This window comes from Myxocyprinus asiaticus, chromosome 29, assembly GCF_019703515.2.
Source record: "Myxocyprinus asiaticus isolate MX2 ecotype Aquarium Trade chromosome 29, UBuf_Myxa_2, whole genome shotgun sequence".
Lineage (NCBI taxonomy): Eukaryota > Metazoa > Chordata > Actinopteri > Cypriniformes > Catostomidae > Myxocyprinus > Myxocyprinus asiaticus.
In genome coordinates, this window is record NC_059372.1 from 24,172,416 (window position 1) to 24,194,051 (window position 21,636).

General features: G+C 40.2%; 1 protein-coding gene across 6 annotated transcripts in view; it reads left to right on the forward strand.

Moving 5' to 3' along the window:
- LOC127419686 (SPRY domain-containing SOCS box protein 1) overlaps positions 1–21,636 on the forward strand; it is a 47,743-nt gene that overhangs the window by 23,073 nt on the left and 3,034 nt on the right. For 5 of the 6 annotated variants that reach the window (XM_051661294.1, XM_051661295.1, XM_051661298.1 and 2 more), the window contains one exon: positions 6,612–7,493. In XM_051661294.1, the coding sequence (XP_051517254.1) occupies positions 6,800–7,493 (694 nt within the window). In that variant the 5' untranslated portion in view covers positions 6,612–6,799. Of the gene's footprint in view, positions 1–6,611; positions 7,494–13,645; positions 13,754–21,636 lie in introns of all 6 variants that reach the window. The other variant, XR_007893707.1, reaches the window with a different exon arrangement.

Sequence of the window (21,636 nt, forward strand, 5' to 3'; positions counted from 1 at the left end):
ATACACCTTAGCCAAATACATTTAAACTCAGTTTTTCACAATTCCTGGCATTTAATCGAAGAAAACATTCCCTGTCTTAGGACAGTTAGTATCACTATTTTAAGAATGTGAAATTTTAGAATAATAGTAGAGAGAATGATTTCAGCTTTTATTTCTTTCATCACATTCCCAGTGTAACTTTGCATACACTTTGTTAGAATTTGGTAGCATTGCCTTTAAATTGTTTAACTTGGGTCAAACATTTTGGGTAGCCTTCCACAAGCTTCTCACAATAAGTTGCTGGAATTTTGGCCCATTCCTCCAGACAGAACTGGTGTAACTGAGTCAGGTTTGTAGGCCTCGGAATGAGGTCGGGGCTTTGTGATGGCCACTCCAATACCATGATTTCGTTGTCCTTAAGCCATTTTGCCACAACTTTGGAGGTATACTTGTGGTCATTGTCCATTTGGAAGACCCATTTGCAACGAGCTTTAACTTCCTGGCTTATGACTTAATGTTGCTTCAATATATCCAAATTTCCTTCATGATGCCATCTATTTTGGAAATTGCACCAGTCCTTCCTGCAGCAAAGCACCCCCACAACATGATACTGCCACCCCCATGCTTAACGGTTGAGATGGTGTTCTTCGGCTTGCGAGCCTCACCCTTTTTTCTCCAAACATAACAATGGTCATTATGGCCAAACAGTTCAGTTTGTTTCATCAGAGGACATTTCTCCAAAAAGATCGATCTTTGTACCCATGTACACTTGCAAACTGTAGTCTGGCTTTTTTGTGGCGGTTTTGGTGCAGTGGCTTCTTCCTTGCTGAGCTTCCTTTCAGGTTATGTTGATATAGGACTTGTTTTTACTGTGGATATAGATACTTGTCTACCTGTTTCCTCCAGCATCTTCAAGGTCCTTTGCTGCTGTTCTGGGAGTGATTTGCACTTTTCACACCAAACTACATTCATCTCCTATGAGACGGAATGCTTCTTCCTGAGCAATATGAAGGCTGCGTGGTCCCATTGTGTTTATACTTTCATAGTATTGTTTGTACAGATGAACATGGTTCCTTCAGGTGTTTGGAAATTGCTCCCAAGGATGAACCAGACTTGTGGAGGTCCACAATTTTATTTTTTTTCTGAGCTCTTGACTGATTTCTTTTGATTTTCCCATGATGTCAAGCAAAGAAGCACTGAGTTTGAAGGTAGGCCTTAAAATACATCCACAGGTACACCTCCAATTGACTCCCAATTAGCCTGTCAGAAGCTAATTGCCTAAAGGCTTGACATCATTTTCTGGAATTTTCCAAGTTTCTTAAAGGCAGAGTTAACTTATTGTATGTAAACATCTGACCCACTGGAATTGTGATTTGTCAATAAAAAGTGAAACAATCTGTCTGTAAACAACTGTTGAAAAAAGTACTTGTGTCATGCACAAAGGAGATGTCCTAAACGACTTGCCTAAACTATAGTTTGCTAATATGAGATCTGTGGAGTGGTTAAATGAGTTAATGACTTCAAACTACGTGTATGTGAACTTCTGACTTCGTGTGTGTCACACCACCATATGACATGCTGGGGGGGTTCATGCAAAACCACCAGACAAAAAGTGAATGCAGTCCTGCAGAATGACGTTGCCTCACCACAGTGTATCATGTGATATCTAATTTAAAATGGCTATGGAATCTTAACAGCTCTGTAAAAGGCTGTTGTCTGTGTGCATTGGTCCTTTGCCATGGATTGCTCCCTGCATAAAGAGTGTGCAAATTAACATGTTTCCTACTTTCTAAAGGTTGGACAGCCATTGAAAACTATATTGTTTGGTATTTACAAACTTGCCACCCACTTCTTAGTGTTTCTCTGCCTCGGGTAGGTCAGCGGCAGAGAGGCGTGATCCATTTAAAAGGTTGTTTGCTTGTATGAGCGAAAGGGTTGAGATGCTCCTCAATGAACTCTTGTCTACAATTCAATTACCCTTGCGCCCCCTCAGCAGCTCATTAAGAAACACTGTTTTTGATTAGCTGTTTCAGTCATTTCTGTACTGTATGGTAAGAACACATGATTGTTGACATGCTTTTTTTTTTTTTTTTTTTTTTTAAATGCTAGACTGCCCCAATTATTGGATATCAAATTTAACAGTGATTGTAATTTAGGAAGAGAGGAATTACATTTGAGACCAGGGCATCATCTGAGTATTTCACACACTACACTGGTATGTCTTGTCTCCACATATACAGTAATTATTTATTTTCCTTCTCCCAGCCTTTTTGCCACTGATCTTGTCTGGCGGAATATTGCCGGCCTAAATTTGCGGTTTATGCCTGAAAACGACTCTGCTCCATATTATATACTTTAAAGCCAGACGTTTTATTGCTTTTCCTGTTATCTTCAGACTAGACATGCTGAAGAGGAAATGGCCTGTCCTTTCCCCTCCCTTATTTCCTATTTTTAAAGGGTATTGTGCAAAGCAGTCAACATGAGGCAGTTGGTTGTGGTACAGCTGAAGAGATTTATTTCTCTAACTTGTCATGTGATGTAATGGGACTCTGAAAACAGCCTTGGACCAATAAACTGCATTGTAACGCACACAAGTGAGGCATTGAGCATGTGACTGACAGAATATACAGTTGCTGCATTATTAACAGTCCACTGCTGTCTATGAGTTTGTGGTAAATAGTGTTGTCAAAAGTACCAGTACTTTGGTACCACGTCGGTACTGAAATAAGTCACGATACCAGTGTTTCTACAGTACCGGTAGTACTGAGCACGGACTCAGTCCGATACCCACAGGCTGTCTGACTGGCACATGGCTGCTTTTATATGCTCTCACACTTATTTGAGCATATGCTCTTTCTCCTTTTAAACTGAAATGCACAATTAATCAAATTAAAATCGTGAATGTCCTAGTGATTATTAAACTGCGAATGCTGCAATCTTAGTCTGCATGAGCCGCGTGCTTTGCGTGATGCAGACCATTCATACTCTGGAAACCCCACAGACATTGAGAAACATTCGCATTGTATGAGATGACAGCAGTGCACTAATCCACTGTGAAGTGCGAAGCACACGTAGACTATATGTATAGAAATTAAATTGCAGCATTTGTGCTTTTACGTTCACACTGAGCCATGTAGCGAAATGTTTATTTGTCAGAAGTGGTGAAGCTAATGTCAAAACTGCATGTCAAAATAAAATCGCTTCAAAATAAAAGCACAATTCAAAATTAAAGCTAGACACCTGAAATCGAAGGAATTGCAACAGAAATATATTACAACTGTATAGTAAAATGTAATATTCACTGTAGTAATAATAATAAAAATTAAGCAATATATCAAGCAAGAGTGCTGTTGTACTGAATTTTGTTAAATGCAATGGTGCGTTAAAGTAATTGTTCTATATTTTCACTTGTTAAAAGTTAAGAATTAATTTGATTAGACACCATTTTGATGAAACTTTAAAAAATGGAATTCTGGAATAAAGTAAAGGATTTGGGGGAAAAAATAAAAACCGATTTCAGTAGGGCGCTACTTAACACAGCAATGAACACTAGCCTAAATTGAGAAACGCTTGAAGGAAACATGCATTTCTTTTAGTTTATTTACATTGAAACTTAACTTTAAATAGGCTAAAGGAGTGGTATTGGCATATTAGCATAATACATTAGCATATTTTTGCTGTGGTATTGAAATTGGTAGAGAGAACTGTGAGATTTCACTGGTATCGGTACCAACTACTGAAATTTTGGTATCGTGAAATTGCTAGTGGTGAAGAGTGTATTTATTTTGCTGTAACTGAGAAGACATTGAGTGCATTTCAGATGGCAAACATGATGTCTTGCAGGGCACTTTGAAGGGAGAACAGTCATGGCACCCTTGAGCCCTGTGAATCTCTCAGTAGTCAGATTTCCATCCAAGTTGTGAATAAGTTAAATGCAAAAAATCTGAACATTACCAACATGATTTGCAAAAAGCAGTGTTGCCATCCCATGAGTTCACATGAACAAAATTGTAACTTCCAAGAAAATTAATGAAAATGGAAGTTGCAGCCACTGGGGAAGCAGCTGTGGCTCTTTTAACCCTCTGGGGTCTGAGGGTGTTTTGGGCCCTGGAGAAGTTTTGACATGCCTTGACATTTGTGCTTTTTTCAGTTGCTTAAAAACATATTAATGGCTAAAGTCTGATAACACTGTATTCAGCACAAACTGGGCTACAATAATGTGAACAACATATATGTACATGTTTGTGTTTTTGAGAAAATAACGTTTATGCATGGTTTTTGAAAAAACAAATTAAGTCACTGAAATAAGGCCATATAGCACATACTAAACATTTGTTCACAAGACTTTTGAGAACTGGATCTTGTAGCCTAGAGTTTTTGCTACAAAAAATATGTGAAACCATCCTGATCACTCATTCATACAAAACAATATAGTCATTTAACTTTTGTAAGACACTTTTAGTGGTAGAAAGGCCATATGCAAGGAGGCATGGATGATCATGAATATTGATGTGATTCACACCTGAGACAATGACCCCTCCCCTGAAAGAAAATAAATATGACGAGACTTAATGATTGAATGTATTGTTTGTAGCTTATTCACAAAATCAAGTTTAAGTTAAAATAAGGAATCTGACTATACATTTTCTTTACATAAAGACTTACAAAATTTAGACCTACACTACCGTTTAAAAGTTTTAGATAGGTAAGATTTTTTTTTTTTTAAAGTCTCTTCTGCTCACCAAAGCTGCATTTATTTGATCCAAAATACAGCAAAAACAGTGATTATTGTGAAATATTTTTACAATTTAAAATAACTGTTGTCTATTTGAATATAATTGTAAAATGCAATTTATTCCTGTGATCAAAGCTGAATTTTCAGCCTCATTACTGCAGTTTTCAGTGTCACGTGATCCTTCAGAAATCATTCTAATATGCAGATTTTCTAATGTGGGCATATTTACAGCACATTTTACACATTCACACCTGAACAGATAATTGCAAGCACAAGCTTTGTTGATGATAATGAGGCAGCATAAACACTAGTTAAAATCTAATCTAAATATTCATATTACATATCATATTTATATCATACAGCATACAATTTAAATACCTGCTTTAGCCGAAACAACATTTAAATGTAACTAAAACTTGCCTTTTAGGACATATTTCAATACTCAATCCTGGCTGGCAAGTCTTCTGAGGAAAATGTGAACTCTTCATCACTATCCAGGAGCTTCCTCACCTGTGTAGCGTGCCATCTTCCAAACGTGCAGAAAAGTGAATGAACCTGATGTTTAAGGCATTGTTGGGGGCGTTTACCATTTGCATTGATCGCCTCAGTACATTACCGAATGAATAGCGCCCTCTGCCCGTGGGTGGGATCACATTAGCGATAATTAGCTGAGCCAGGAGAAACTGTACATCGCTTTGTTTCATACAGATTACATTGCAGGAGAATATTTGTTTTAAATTTGAATTGTTTTATTTAAAAGTAGACATTAAGCTTTCTTTAGACATGTTTCATGTTTGTCTAAGTATTCGCAGAGTTCGTTCATTTTTGTGACGTTTCAGAAAGATGCTCGCAGAGACAGAGACGGCTGAAAGCGCACCCTGTTTATTTTCTTTATTTTACAAAAGCACAAGGTTTTGTTGTTGTTGTGAGTGTACACAAATAAAAGTAGAGCATTTTATATTTTCTAATGATGTCTTCAACTTATCTGTATGCCCAAAAATGACGGAGTGTTGTAAGTTGTTTCCGCTGTTATGAGGAAAAAATCCAGCAGGATGTGCCGCCGTGTCCGTCGACCCCTGAGGGTTAAATGTAGTTACTTGCATTTTAGAGTGCACACAAATGCTCTGACGAAGGTTTAATGAGCGGCGCAAAGGTCTTTTGTCTAGAAGCGATAGTGTGTCATAAGTTTTTGGAGGTAGTGGTAGGCCATCATTATAATGGCAAGTTTTGGATCCAGCTTTTCAGAAAGACCAGAGCAATATTTGAAATGCTATGCAACGATATTGGTCCACTGATCAGTAAAGTTATGGGAAATTTCGGATGCACATCTAGGAATTTATTCAGTAACTTTTGTTTACATTTGTCATCTTACCGAATAAAACAATTATCCACATCACAAGCGAGCATATACGTTTTGTACACATTTGATATTTCATCCGCATCTTTGTTTTCATCCTGCAAATGCGATGGAGGGTGAAGCTTTCGAAGGGAATAAGGCATTGGAATGATCACTTCTGAAATTCATTATTTTGGGCAGACAAAAACCCAATTAAAAGACAATGTTTGTCTTTACATGGTAGCAGAAATTTGCAAAGCACAAAGAACTGTTCTGCTGACACATTTCCAAATCTAAACATCAGCTTGTGTACATACATGATACACGTGTACATCTTGGCTTTCATGTCCTACTTTGCTTGCTGGTGTTCATGGAGGGTTGGGAAGGGAAAGAAAACAGTGGTTCTTTTTTGACAGTTTCTCCAATGTTACTTTCTGTATATTTCATGTTTTCTTAATTATGTTCCTTTTTTTTTGTTTTGTGATGGAAAAAGGCAACAGTAGCCACATTAATTTGGCAGTCATTAACTGTGTCTCTCTTATCTCCCTCTAATCTCCCCAGGTGAGCTTATCTAGCAGCTGATTTGACCTGGTTTCCCAGCAACCACTGACATAAAAACAGCCGCCTTGGCCTCCTGATTTGCGGAGGGGCATAGGTGAAGGAGTGCACCCTGACTGCCCTCTTTTTCTGGTACTTGCTGTATTTTGCTAAGGGAGGGGGAGCAAGGTACCATTAAAACCACCCAGAGCATGGGGCAGAAGGTTCCGGGAGGCATAAAGACTGTGGATATGCGGGACCCGGCGTTTCGGCCTCTTAAGCTAGAGCTGCAGGCCCTGGACTATACCAAGCCCTCCCGCCTGGATTTGCTGTTAGATATGCCACCAGCCATGCAAGATGTTCAAGTGCAGCACTCGTGGAACAATGATGACCGATCACTCAACATATTTGTTAAAGAGGACAATAAACTGATATTCCACCGGCACCCAGTAGCCCAGAGTACAGATGCTATCCGGGGCCGGGTGGGTTATACACGGGGACTGCATGTTTGGGAGATCAGTTGGGCCATGCGCCAGCGGGGCACCCATGCCGTTGTTGGTGTGGCGACTGGAGAGGCCCCATTGCATTCTGTAGGATACACTGCTCTTGTAGGAAACAATAGTGAGTCTTGGGGCTGGGACCTGGGACGCAATAAACTTTATCATGATGGCAAGAACCAGCCTAGTAGGACCTATCCAGCTTTTCTTGAGCCTGATGAGACCTTTATTGTCCCGGACTCATTTCTGGTTGTCCTGGACATGGATGAGGGGACATTAAGTTTTATTGTCGATGGACAATATTTAGGGGTTGCTTTCAGAGGACTCAGAGGAAGAAAGCTATATCCCGTTGTGAGCGCTGTGTGGGGACACTGTGAAATCAGAATTCGGTACATCAATGGACTTGACCGTAAGTACCATCCTTTTTATAAGTGTGGTAAATGCTACAGTTGAAGTCAGAAGTTTACATACACTTAGGTTTAAGTCATTTAAAACTCTAACCACTCCACAGATTTCATATTAGCAAACTATAGTTTTGGGAAGTCGTTTAGGACATCTACTTTGTGCTTGACAAGTAATTTTTCCATCAATTGTTTACAGACAGATTGTTTCGCTTTTCATTGACTATATATCAATTCCAGCGGGTCGGTCGCAAATGGGTCTTCCAAATGGACAATGACCACAAGCATATCTCCGAAGTTGTGGCAAATTGGCTTAAGGACTACAAAGTCAAGGTATTGGAGTGGCCATCACAAAGCCCTGACCTCAATCCAACTGAAAAAGCACGTGCGAGCAAGGAGGCTGACAAACCTGACTCGGTTACACCAGTTCTGTCTGGAGGAATGGGCCAAAATTCCAGCAACTTATTGTGAGAAGCTTGTGGAAGGCTACCCAAAATGTTTGACCCAAGTTAAACAATTTAAAGGCAATGCTACCAAATACTAACAAAGTGTATGCAAAGTTCCACTGGGAATGTGATGAAAGAAATAAAAGCTGAAATAAATCATTCTCTCTACTATTATTCTGACATTTCACATTCTTAAAATAGTGATCCTAACTGACCTAAGACAGGGAATGTTTTCAACGATTAAATGTCAGGAATTGTGAAAAACTGAGTTTAAATGTATTTGGATAAGGTGTATGTAAACTTCTGACTTCAGCTGTACATGTCCATTATCTATGGGGTTGGAACAGTGTTTAGTTTTAATACATGCAGGCATACTCTTTAATAACAAGGTTTACTTTGTGGTTTGTTAAACATTGAAAGTGTTCAGAACTTGTCTATAGAATGCTTTGTTCCTCATCTGAAATTATGTGCAGCCAGCACCATTTACCTGATAAAGACCATGGTATCACTCATTCTCACACACGTATAGGAAGCTAATCATTAAACTGACCACTTTGCTCTTTCCCCATTATGCCATGAGTAAATTCTGCTGTTGCCTGTGGAGCATTAAACATAGTTGTTCCTGGTGGAGGATTTAAACATAGATGTTCCTGGTGATATCATTATTTAAAAAATTACTTTGCTTCTCTATCATAATAGGTATGATGATTCAAAACTTTTTATTGGTTAGGAAAATTGTAGGGATACACAGATATGGAATTTCTGGGCCGATACGGATAACCGATAATTCACTGCTCATTGTGGCCAATACCAACAACCGATAATTAAATTTAGTAGTTATATACACGCGCGCTCGCACACAGACACTGGTGGCCAAAAGTTTGGAATAATGTACAGATTTTGCTGTTTCGGAAGGAAAATGGTACTTTAATTCACCAAAGTGGCATTCAACTGATCACAAAGTATAGTCAGGACATTTACTGATGTAAAAAACAGCACCATCACTATTTGAAAAGTAATTTTTGATCAAATCTAGACAGGCCCCATTTCCAGCAGCCATCACTCCAACACCTTATCCTTGCTAAATTGCTAATTTGGTACTAGAATATCACTTGCCATTATATCAAACGCAGCTGAAAGATATTTGGTTCATTAAATGAAACTTAACATTGTTTTTGTGTTTGTTTTTGAGTTGCCACAGTATGCAATAGACTGGCATGTCTTAAGGTCAATATTAGATCAAAAATGGCAAAAAAGAAACAGCTTTCTCTAGAAACTCATCAGTCAATCATTGTTTTGAGGAATGAAGGATATACAATGCTTGAAATAAAAAACTAAAAAAAAAACCCGAAGATTTCATACAAAGGTGTACACTACAGTCTTCAAAGACAAAGGACAACTGGCTCTAACAAGGACAGAAAGAGATGTGGAAGGCCAGATGTACAACTAAACAAGAGGATAAGTACATCATAGGCTCTAGTTTGAGAAATAGACGCCTCACATGTCCTCAGCTGACAGCTTCATTGAATTCTACCTGCTCAACACCAGTTTCATGTACAACAGTAAAGAGAAGACTCAGGGGTGCAGGCCTTATGGGAAGAATTGCAAAGAAAAAGTCACCTTTGAAACAGAAAAACAAAAAGAAACGGTTAGAGTGGGCAAAGAAACGGACATTGGACAACAGATAATTGGAAAAGAGTGTTATGGATCTTTACCCCATTGAGCTTTTGTGGGATCAGCTAGACTGTAATGTGCGTGAGAAGTGCCCAACAAGACAGCCACATCTATGGCAAGAGCTACAGGAAGCGTGGGGTGAAATGTTACCCGAGAATCTGGACAAACTGACAGCTAGAATGCCAAGGATCTGCAAAGCTGTCATTGCTGCAAGTGGAGGAATTTTTGATGAGAACTCTTTGAAATCGTTAAAGAAGTTCTGAACATTTTTTTTCAAATTGTAATAGTAATTTTTCACTTTAATGTCCTGACTATACATTGTGATCAGTTGAATGCCACTTTGGTGAATAAAAGTACCAATTTCTTTCCATTAGAGCAAAATCTGTACATTATTCCAAACTTTTGACCCCAGTGTGTGTAATTTTTTTTATTTTTATTTTTATTTATTTTTTATTTTTTTAAAGCTGGAACTGCTAGCTAATTAATTAAAAGCTACTCATTTAAAAAATGGGTGTCATTTAAAACCTTGGAATCTGGACAGTCTGACCAGCTCTTAACTGCTGCTATTTGAAGTTTGGCAGATGTGACATGAAATTAAATCAGAAATGTGCAAATATTACAGATGTATGCTCAATTGAATAAATGACAATACACTAAATGGTCACCATACAATGTATGCAAGTATTTGCTCATCCGTGTATGTGCCCATAATATTAGCATTTATGATAATTCTTGAATGTGCCCATTTGAGTATTTACTGTTATCCTGATGAAACATTAAACAACAAAACACACGTTACATGTATCTAGAGATTAGGGTTTGTATTTATGCAAGCAGCCAGACTGTGTGCTGCGTCGCGTTTGTGTGTGCGTGTGTTATGTGCGTGCATTGTGGATCTGTGCGTCTCATTCACAGACGCATATCACAATGTTCATCTTTGACTGTTCCATTGTATAACTTATGAAATGTGATCACAATAATCATAATGGCAATAAGTTAAAACATCATACAGATCGAATAGTCATGAATATTTGAAAAGTCTCAGCTTGTAAAATACAAGCACATTAGTAGCCATCTCACTTTATTTTGAGGATTATTTCAAGCTCTATGCACAGTGTTTGGGCTTGTTTTAATCGCAATCATTTACTGTCACAATAGGCTTTTCCATATTCAGTTTGTTTCTTGAAGTAATAAGCAAAAATTATTGACACCAAGCAACAACCCCCCCCCCCCCCCCCCATTCCTGTTTATTGCTTCATGAAACAGAATATGGGAAATGGCATGTTACTTAGAGATGATAATCCCGATTAAAACCGACAGAGCGACATGAGCTTGGCTTGCGTCTTTCAAATTTATCCCCTTAGGGCTGCACATTTAATTGAAAAAATATTTGCTGTTACAATGTTTGGCTGCTGCAATTCATCCTGAAACTGTGTCTACTCCCGTTAAGTCCATTTATTTGCCACATGTTTTTTGAAGTAGTTGTGCACCATGTCCTTTGAGTGTATTAAAGCAATAGCGAATCGGAGGTGTTTTAAATTAGTCCGTCAGCAATGATGATCGCTCCCAATGCTACAAGGATGCATTTTTTTTACATCACATGAAAAGTTAGCAACTTGTTTTAGATGTGTAGTCTAAAGAATGTGGCATGCACTTGCCCCACAAATCTATTTAATAGAGTTATTTATTGCAATTACAACATGAAGGTGTAACAGTTAAAGGATGGGTGGCGGGAACCGGCTGAACAGTCAGAGTTTTAATGCAAAACTCAAACATAAAACAAACCATAACACAAACAACGCGCGAGCGTCTCTCTCTCTCTCTCTTTCTCGAACCGGCATCTCCAGCTGCCCCTTATCTCGCTCTCCCGCTGATCAGCTGATTCAGCGCCGGCCATGCTCCATCATGGCCCGGCCACGCCCTCCATCACAGAAGTTATATAATTGTCAATTATGATTTATTTCATAATTGTGCTGCATTACATTCCCTTCAAAGCATCACAACTGCAGTCATACACATACAGATGGACGTCCTTGGCCGTTGCTTCATGTCTCGTAATGTGGGCTTTTTAAAAAAAAAAAAAAAAAAAAAATTTATGCTTGTCAAGTTAACAGGTCAACTTTTCACCCAGTGACCCTTGCATTTCACTGCATTCCATTTCACTCTGTCCAGCTGTTTATGAACACAAGAACACATCTTATGTAAGCGGCCCTTAAGAAACGTGTTTGTTTGTAACCAGCTTAATTATACAAGGCATCCTTAAAACTGATTAGTTGTTCAGACAAACCACATCCTTGTGAAAAACATTGCAGACTGTTTGAAAGGAAGCACTTTTTCACTTTTGGTTTTGATCAGGAGTTTAAAAAGTTGAGGGCTTTGAAAGATCATTCAGTCGTTCAAGCAAGAGCTAGCCTTGAAACTAGCTGGTGTGAAATCCCTTCCCTTAATTTGTACAGACATTACAGTTGCATTACCTTTGCTTTTGCGTGTAGCAAATCTGACTCATTTCCTCAACCCAGCATGCTGTAATGAGTCAGATTTGGAGGGCATTCTTTGTGACGTTATCACTCTGTGGTCAAATAATGAAAGGATGCAGGTGAGGGGTAGAGACTTGCAGCTGTCCGTGTTAAGGCCAGACATGACTGCTGTTCAGTAACCCACCCTGCTCTCAATGGAAACTGTCTCCTGCTGCTAATAATGTCCTGTCCAATGCAAAACACTTTAACCTGATATTTTGCAAAGCCTACAGATGATGGAATGGCTCTTAAATGTCTGCCCTAGGTTAGCTATGTGTAGGAGAGAAATTTTTATGCAGGTCTGGCTTCGGAAGGTATTGGTACTGCAGGCTTAATGCATCACATCAACTCTGTTCAGGACACAGGTGTTCCCATTTTTGGAGAAGTCTCATCTCCTGTGTGTGTGTGAGAGTAGTAGCCAGAAAATTACTTCAGCGCAATGACTCCCAAGACCTTGGCTCGCCTTTTGTATCTGTCTTGTGTCAGTACCTTTAATGCATTCCTCGTCATAGTCGCAGTCAACAGAGGTGTAATTGTGCTGTTATTTATCCGTTACATCATTCCATTTTGTTTCCCCAGTGTCTCGTTTACAAAGTATGTGTTTTATGAAGTAATCTCAACATCTGAGCAGGTGGTGGTGTGTGGAAACAATTCTGAAATGTGTAGCACTTGTATGTTTGTTACACCGATCAGCCACAACATTAAAACCACTGACAGGTGAAGTGAATAACATTTATTTTGTTACAATGGCACCTGTCTAGGGATGGGATATAATAGGCAGCAAGTTAACAGTCAGTTTCAGAAGTTCATGTGTTGAATCAGGAAAAGGGCCAAATTGTCAGGGCTCGACGACTGGGTCAGAACATCTCCAAAACGGCAGGTATTGTGGGGTGTTCCCGGTATGCAGTGGTTAGTACCTACCAAAAGTGGTCCAAGGAAGGACAACCGGTGAACCAGCAACAGGGTCATGGGTGCCCAAGGCTCATTGATGCGCGTGGGGAGTGAAGGCTAGCCCTTCTGGTCTGATCCCACAGAAGAGCTACTGTGGCACAAATTGCAGCACTTCAGACTAAACAAAATTACTTAGGAGCCATTGGCTCCTAAACTGAAACATTAAGGAGCAAATGGCTGTTTTTAGTTGCCAAATCACAGATTTTCTCGATTTAGATAGAAAGCCGAAGGAAGTCAGCTGATAACCCATTCATCAAAAGTTTAATAAATGGTGTATATATAGTTGAGAAGATAAGTTTGCATTCCTTTTTTGTCTCAAATGTTCACACCCCTTTCATAATTTATACAAATATAAGATACATTTCTTTAATTTAGTACTGCTCTTCAGAATGTACATTAGATATTTGCATAAAGTATAGTATGCATGTAGTAGTGTCTTGAGCATCAATGAATGTTTGCACCTTGTGTAATAGTTGTGTACAAGTCCCTCAATTGTCCTAAGTGTCAAAAGCTATATATATATATGTAAATTATTTTAAAATATTGCCTTTTGTCTTTCTTTACTGTTACCAGATGGCCCAGACACAGAGACTACAAGAGTGCAAATTGAATGAAATCCCAGATGCAGTTTATTGTGCTACTCCAATCCCAATCAATTACCAGAAGAAAAAAAAAAAAGTGGTACACAATACGGGACTTTTGATTATAAAGAAGCCCGAAATACACATGGCACTCTTATTTTGAAATGTCTTTGCTCCCAGTTCTGAACACACTGACGGCTGATTTGCTGAGAAAATGAATCTGATTCAAACAGCTAACCTGAGCTCCTGAGTTAAAACCCTCAGTTATTTTCAGGTGATTCATGAAAAAGAACCAGTTCAAGAGTCATTTGTTCATGACTCTCTTGGGCTTGGTTTGTTGCATGTGGTGCAACGAGCTCATCACAACAGAACGGTTGAAATTGTTACTCGCAAAATGATATCTGACGAAACCGCATATGAACGCGCACAACCAGACTGTCGCCAGTGGCGACCACATTTTAAATCGTCGCAATCAATAATATTTGGCGTATTTGCGACCGCTTTAGTCACAGTCTGGAGCCCTGAATTGCTGAAAAACTTAATGCTGGCCATGAAAGAAAGGTGTCAGAACACAGTGCATCGCAGCTTGCTACGTATGGAGATGCGTTGCTGCAGACCTGTCAGAGTGCCCATTCTGACCCCTGTCCATTGCCAAAAGTGACTACAATGGGAATGTGAGCATCAGAACTGGACCATGGAGCAATGGAAGAAGGTAGCCTGGTCTGACGAATCATGTTTCGGGCGCATGTGCGACGTTTACCTGGGGAAGAGATGGCAGCAGGATGCACCATGGGAAGAAGGCAGGCCGGCAGAGGCAGTGTGATTCTCTGGGCAATGTTCTGCTGGAAAACCTTGGGTTCTGGCATTCATGTGGCTGTTACTTTGACACGTACCACTTACCTAATGATTGTTGCGGCCACATACACCCCTTCATGGCAACAGTATTCCCTGAGGGCAGTGGCCTCTTTCAGCAGGATAATGCGCCCTGCCACACTGCAACAATTGTTCAGGAATGGTTTGAGGAACATGACAAAGAGTTCAAGGTGTTGACTTGGCCTCCAAATTCCCCAGATCTAAATCCGATTGAGCATCTATGAGATGTGCTGAACCAACAAGTCCGATCCATGGAGGCCCCACCTCGCAACTTAAAGGATCTACTGCTAACGTCTTGGTGCCAGATACCACAGGACACCTTCAGAGGTTGTGTGGAGTCCATGCATCGATGGGTCAGAGCTGTTTTGGTGGCACGAGGGGTAGGGCTGGGCGATTAATCACATTTTCAATTACGATTTTGTCTTCCAACAATTATGAAAACAAGATAATCGAGAGAAAATTATTATTGTGCCGCATTCCATTCGCAATGAAACACCCCAGCGTTATATCTTTAAAGCATCCTTTATTAAAGTTCAAATAATAAGGAAACGGGTTATGAAAATAAACTCCAAAACTAGCATTTCTCTGTGCGGTCAGCACCACGTCCGAGTTGCTTGAAGTGACCGGGGAAGAGATTGAATCACCCAGCTGATGCACACTCTGGCGTGGGGATGCTCGTCACTTGCGCATGTTTGCTGCATTTAGATTATAACAGTATGGCTCGTGACGTAGTGAATCATATGTCACGTTCACTGTGTGTATCTTGTGTCGCGTTCACTGTGTGTATCTTGTGTCGCGTTCACTGTGTGTATCTTGTGTCGCGTTCACTGTGTGTATCTTATCATGAAGAAAATTGGCGATACACAGCTCTAAGAGAGTTTGTTTTTTGTGAGTTAAAGATGAGAGAGTGATTAGACTTTTTTGGTTTGTTTCAAAATAAAACTCCTTTAAAACAATGTACATTTACTTTAGGAGCTATACTGCAGAAGAAGATATTGTTATTGGAGAATGTTGAATACAATATTTAATCAGGGCTCGACATTAACGCTTGTCCGGGACAAGTGGATTTTTGAAGAGGCAAGTGAAAGAGAATTTTACTTGCCTGACCCGACAAGGAGATTAAACGTCAATAACTGAAAAAAATCGGGCTATATTTGTGAAAGCCTAGGCCTGTGTCACTTATTAGAAAGTTATTATTCTTATTCTGCAGTTGAAAATAATCCAGAGCAATTTTATAATTTGCTAGCGATCTAGTAACTGCTGCAGATTGACAGGCGGCGTATGTGTGTGTGCTGATTCTGAACATGCATGCACGCCTGAACGGTCAAATACATTTCAAAATTCCGCCAAAAAGCCCGTCTTGGTGATTTATTTGTGTAAACACAGAGTGATGTCTAAAGTGTATGTAAACGGTGGAGAAAAAAACTGATTTGTATTAAAATGTTGGACTTGTAACTATAATGATGCTGCTTTCAGGTCTGGCGACCGGGAAGCCTACAACTCATCCAGGGCCAATCTGAAGATGGGGATTAAAACAGCTAAACACAGTTACAAACTGCGAATAGAGGACAACTTTAACTACTCCGAACCCCGACGTATATCAAATCCCTTTATTGTCACTCAACCATATACACAAGTGCAACAGTGGGTGAAAGACTTGGGTGCAGTTCCAGGCAACATAGACAATTACAATAAAGATCTGATTTACACTTAACACAGTTTACACATCTTGTTACACAACACAATGTACAATATACAGTATACACAATAAGTAGACTGTATACGATAAAAATACACTTATTTTCATCTCCGAATGCTATTCTGAGATGTGGGGTGGTGCTGTTTTGGTGGCATGAGGAGGACCTACACAATATTAGGCAGGTGATTTTAATGTTGTGTGCGCGCGCTTGTATAAAAATATATGTGCGTGCGTGTGTGTGTGTGTGTGTGTATAATTTTTGATATACACACACACACACCAATCAGCCACAACTTTAAAACCACTCATTCTGTCTCCTAGAGATGAATGTAGTTTTGTGCGAAAAGTGCAAAAGGGAAAAAGGGTGAGGCTTGCAAGCCAAAGAACCCCTTCAAAACCGTGAAGCATGGGGGTGGCAGCATCATGTTGTGGGGGTGCTTTTCTGCAGGAGGGACTGGTGCACTTCACAAAATAGATGGCATCATGAGGAAGGATTATTTGGATATATTGAAGCAACATCTCTAGACGTCAGCCGGGAAGTTAAAGCTCTGTCACAAATGGGTCTTCCAAATGGAAAATGACCAAGCATACCTCAAGTTGTGGCAAAATGGCTTAAGGACAACCAAATCAAGGTATTGGAGTGGCCATCACAAATCCCTGACCTCAATCCAATAGAAAATTTGTGGGCAGAACTGAAAAAGCGTGTGCAAGCAAGGACCTGACTCAGTTAGACCAGTTCTGTCTGGAGGAATGGGCCAAAATTCCAGCAACTTATTGTGAGAAGCTTGTGTAAGGCTACCCAAAACGTTTGACCCAAGTTAAATAATTTAAAGGCAATGCTACCAAATACTAACAAAGTGTATGTAAACTTCTGACCCACTGGGAATGAGATGAAAGGAATAAAAGCTGAAATAAATAATTCTCTCTACTATTATGACTTTCACATTCTATATTTATTTTTGGATTTTCTCCCCTTTTTCTTCCCAATTTGGAATGTCCAATTCCCAATGCGCTCTAAGTCCTTGTGGTGGTGTAGTGACTCGCCTCAATCCGGGTGGCGGAGGACGAATCTTAGTTGCCTCCGCGTCTGAGACCGTCAATCCGTGTATCTTATCACGTGGCTTGTTTAACACGTTACCGCGGAGACCTAGCGCGTGTGGAGGCTCGCACTATTCTCTGCGGCATCCATGCATAACACACCAAGCATCCCACCGAGAGTGAGAACCACATTATAGCGACCACGAGGAGGTTAACGCAATGTGACTCTACCCACCCTAGCAACCGTGCCAATTAGTTGCTTAGGAAGCCTGACTGGAGTCACTCAGCATGCTCTGGATTCTAACTTGCGACTCCAGGTGTGGTAGTCAGTGTTTTTACTTGATGAGTTACCCAGGCCCTGACATTTCACATTCTTAAAATAGTGATCCTAACTGACCTAACACAGGGAATGTTTTCTATGATTAAATGTCAGGAATTGTGAAACTGTGTTAATTTATTTGGCTAAGGTGTATGTAAACTTCTGACTTCAACTGTGTGTGTGTATATATATATAATTTTTTTTTTTTTTTTTTTTTTAACAATACATTAAATGGGTGCAAAAAGAAATGGGAAACTGTTAAATTGTTTGTTTACATTAAAGGTGCACTCTAATTTTTTTCCTTCAATAAAGTTTTACTATTAAATGAATAAGCCATTTTCAAACCTATATATAAAATCATTAGCAGCAGGGCTCCAGACTGTGACTAAAATTTGCGACCAAAAATAATTGATTGCGACAATTTTAGATCTAGTCACCATTGGCGACAGTCGGGTTGTGTGCATTCACATGCGGTTTCATCAGATATCATTTGAGTTATTGAATACATCTTTAGAGCGCGTCTCGTGCCGCTTTTCACCCGTTCTGTTGCGATGACTAGCTCGCTGCACCGCACGCAACAACAAACCAAGCTCGAGGTAGTCTTCCTTTTTTAATGGTGGTTCGCAAGCTAAAATAGTTCATTACTGCTATCTACTGTAAGCATTGGATCAGAGACTACCCCTCTTTGAACCCCCCTCCCCCTGGACCTATCAGGGCTCAAGCCTCTTATGGCGCTGTGTGTTCAGCTCCTCAAGTGCATGCTCCGAGCCCTCACTGCCCTGAAAGTCACTTTCTCAGGGAATCATCCGTCAGTGTGTTCACAACTGGGAGTGCAGACATTTCAAAATAGGACTCCCATGTGTATTTCAGGCTTCTTTATAATTAAAAGTCCCGCACCACTTTATATACTGTGTGTGTTTGTGTGTATCAGCAAAAAAAGAAACGTCCCTTTTTCAAGACACTGTATTTTAAAGATAATTTTGTAAAAATCCAAATAACTTTACAGATCTTTATTGTAAAGGGTTTAAACAATGTTTTCCATGCTTGTTCAATGAACCATAAACATGCACCTGTGGAACAGTCGTTAAGACACTAACAGCTTACAGACAGTATGTAATTAAGGTCACAGTTATAAAAACTTAGGACACTAAAGAGACCTTTCTACTGACTCAAAGTTCTACTAACACCAAAAGAAAGATTCCCAGGGTCCCTGCTCATCTGCGTGAACGTGCCTTAGGCATGCTGCATGGAGGCATGAGGACTGCAGATGTGGCCAGGGCAATAAATTGCAATGTCCGTACTGTGAGACGCCTAAGACAGCGCTGCAGGGAGACAGGAAGGACAGCTGATCGTCCTCGCAGTGGCAGACCACATGTAACAACACCTGCACAGGATTGGTACATCCGAATATCACACCTGCGGGACAGGTACAGGATGGCAACAGCTGCCCAAGTTACACCAGGAACGCACAATCCCTCAGTTTTCAGACTGTCCGCAATAGGCTGAGAGAGGCTGGACTAAGGGCTTGTAGGCCTGTTGTAAGGCAGGTCCTTACCAGACATCATCGGCAACAACGGCAGAAACCCAACTTTGCTGGACCAGACAGGACTGGCAAAAAGTGCTCTTCGCTGATGAGTCGTGGTTTTGTCTCACCAGGGGTGATGGTCGGACTCGCGTTTATCGTCGAAGGAATTAGTGTTACACTGAGGCCTGTACTCTGGAGCAGGATCGATTTGGAGGTGGAGGGTCCGTCATGGTCTGGGGCGGTGTATCACAGCATCATCGGACTGAGCTTGTTGTCATTGCAGGCAATCTCAATGCTGTGCGTTACAGGGAAGTCATCCTCCTCCCTCATGTGGTACCCATCTTGCAGGCTCATCCTGATATGATCCTCCAGCATGACAATGCCACCAGCCATACTGCTCGTTCTGTGCGTGATTTCCTTCAAGACAGGAATGTCAGTGTTCTGCCATGGCCAGCGAAGAGCCCGGATCTCGATCCCATTGAGCACATCTGGGACCTGTTGGATCGGAGGGTGGGGGCTAGGGCCATTCCCCCAGAAATGTCCGGGAACTTGCAAGTGCCTTGGTGGAAGAGTGGGGTAACATCTCACAGCAAGAGCTGGCAAATCTGGTGCAGTCCATGAGGAGGAGATGCACTGCAGTACTTAATGCAGCTGGTGGCCACACCAGATACTGACTGTTACTTTGGATGTTTCTTTTTTTGCCGAGTTTATATATATATATATATATATATATATATATATATATATATATATATATATATATATATATATATATATATATATACACATACATACACACACACACACAGTGGCATGCAAAAGTTTGGGCACACCTGATCAAAATTTCTGTTGCTGTGAATAGCTAAGCGAGCAAAAGATGGCCTGCTTTCCAAAAGGCTTAAAGTTAAAGATGACACATCTTTTACAGTTTCAAAATAACAAAAAAGGAAAAAGGCCCGAAGCAAAAGTTTGGGCACCCTGCATGGTCAGTACATAGTAACACCCCCTGGCAAGTATCACGGCTTGTAAAAGCTTTTGTAGCCAGCTAAGTGTCTTTCAATTTTTGTTTGGGGGATTTTCGCCCATTCTTCCTTGCAAAAGTCTTCTAGTTCTGTGATATTCTTGGGCCGTCTTGCATGCACTGCTCTTTTGAGGTCTATCCACAGATTTTCGATGATGTTTAGGTCAGGGGACTGTGAGGGCCATGGCAAAACCTTCAGCTTGCGCCTCTTGAGGTAGTCCATTGTGGGTTTTGAGGTGTGTTTAGGATCATTATCCTGTTGTAGAAGCAATCCTCTTTACATTTTCAACTTTTTTTTTACAGATGATGTGATGTTTGATTCCAGAATTTGCTGGTATTTAATTTAATCCATTCTTTAATCTACCAGTGAAGTGTTCCCCTGTGCCACTGGCATCAACACAAGCCCAAAGCATGATCGATCCACCCCCTGTGCTTAACAGTTGGAGAGGTGTTCTTTTCATGAAATTCTGCACCCTTTTTTCTCCAAACATACCTTTGCTCATTGTGGCCAAAAAGTTGTATTTAAACTTCATCAGTCCACAGGACTTGTTTCCAAAATGCATCAGGCTTGTTTAGATGTTCATTTGCAAACTTTTGATGCTGAAATTTGTGGTGAGGATGCAGGAAAGTTTTTCCTCTCATGACTCTTCCATGAAGGTCATATTTGTGCAGGTGTCGCTGCACAGTAGAACAGTGCACCACTACTCCAGAGTCTGCTAAATCTTCCTTAAGGTCTGTTTGCAGTCAAACAGGTGTTTTGATTTGCCTTTCTAGCAATCCTACGAGGAGTTCTCTCTGAAAGTTTTCTTGGTCTTCCAGACCTCAACTTGAACTCCACCGTTCCTGTTAACTGCCATTTCTTAATTACATTATGAACTGAGGAAACAGCTACCTGAAAATGCTTTGCTATCTTCTTATAGCCTTCTCCTGCTTTGTGGGCATCAATTATTTTAATTTTAGAGTGCTAGGCAGCTGCTTAGAGGAGCCCATGGCTGCTGATTGTTGGGACAAGATTTGAGGAGTCAGAGTATGTATAAAACTTAGAAATTTGCATCACCTTGCCTTTCCAAATGATGACTGTGAACAAGCCATAGCCCTAAAAGCTAATTGAGGTCTGAGACCTTGGTAAAAGTTATCTGAGAGCTCAAATCTCTTGGGGTGCCCAAACTTTTGCATGGTGCTCCTTTCCCTTTTTTCACTCTAAAATTGTACAAAATAAAAATAATACACTAGTATTGATTCAAATGTTGAAAAGAATGTTTCATCTTTAACTTTATGCCTTCTGGAGATCAGATCATCTTTTACTCACTTAACTATTCACAGCAACAGAAATATTGACCAGGGGTGCCCAAACCTTTGCATTCCTGTGTGTGTGTGTCTGTGTATGTATATCTCAAGAAGGAAACACTACTATATGCATAGTATACTTTATGTAAATTTCTGCTTATGTAGATTCTGAAGGGCAGAACTAAAAAAATATAATCTCTTATATTTGTGTAAATTATGAA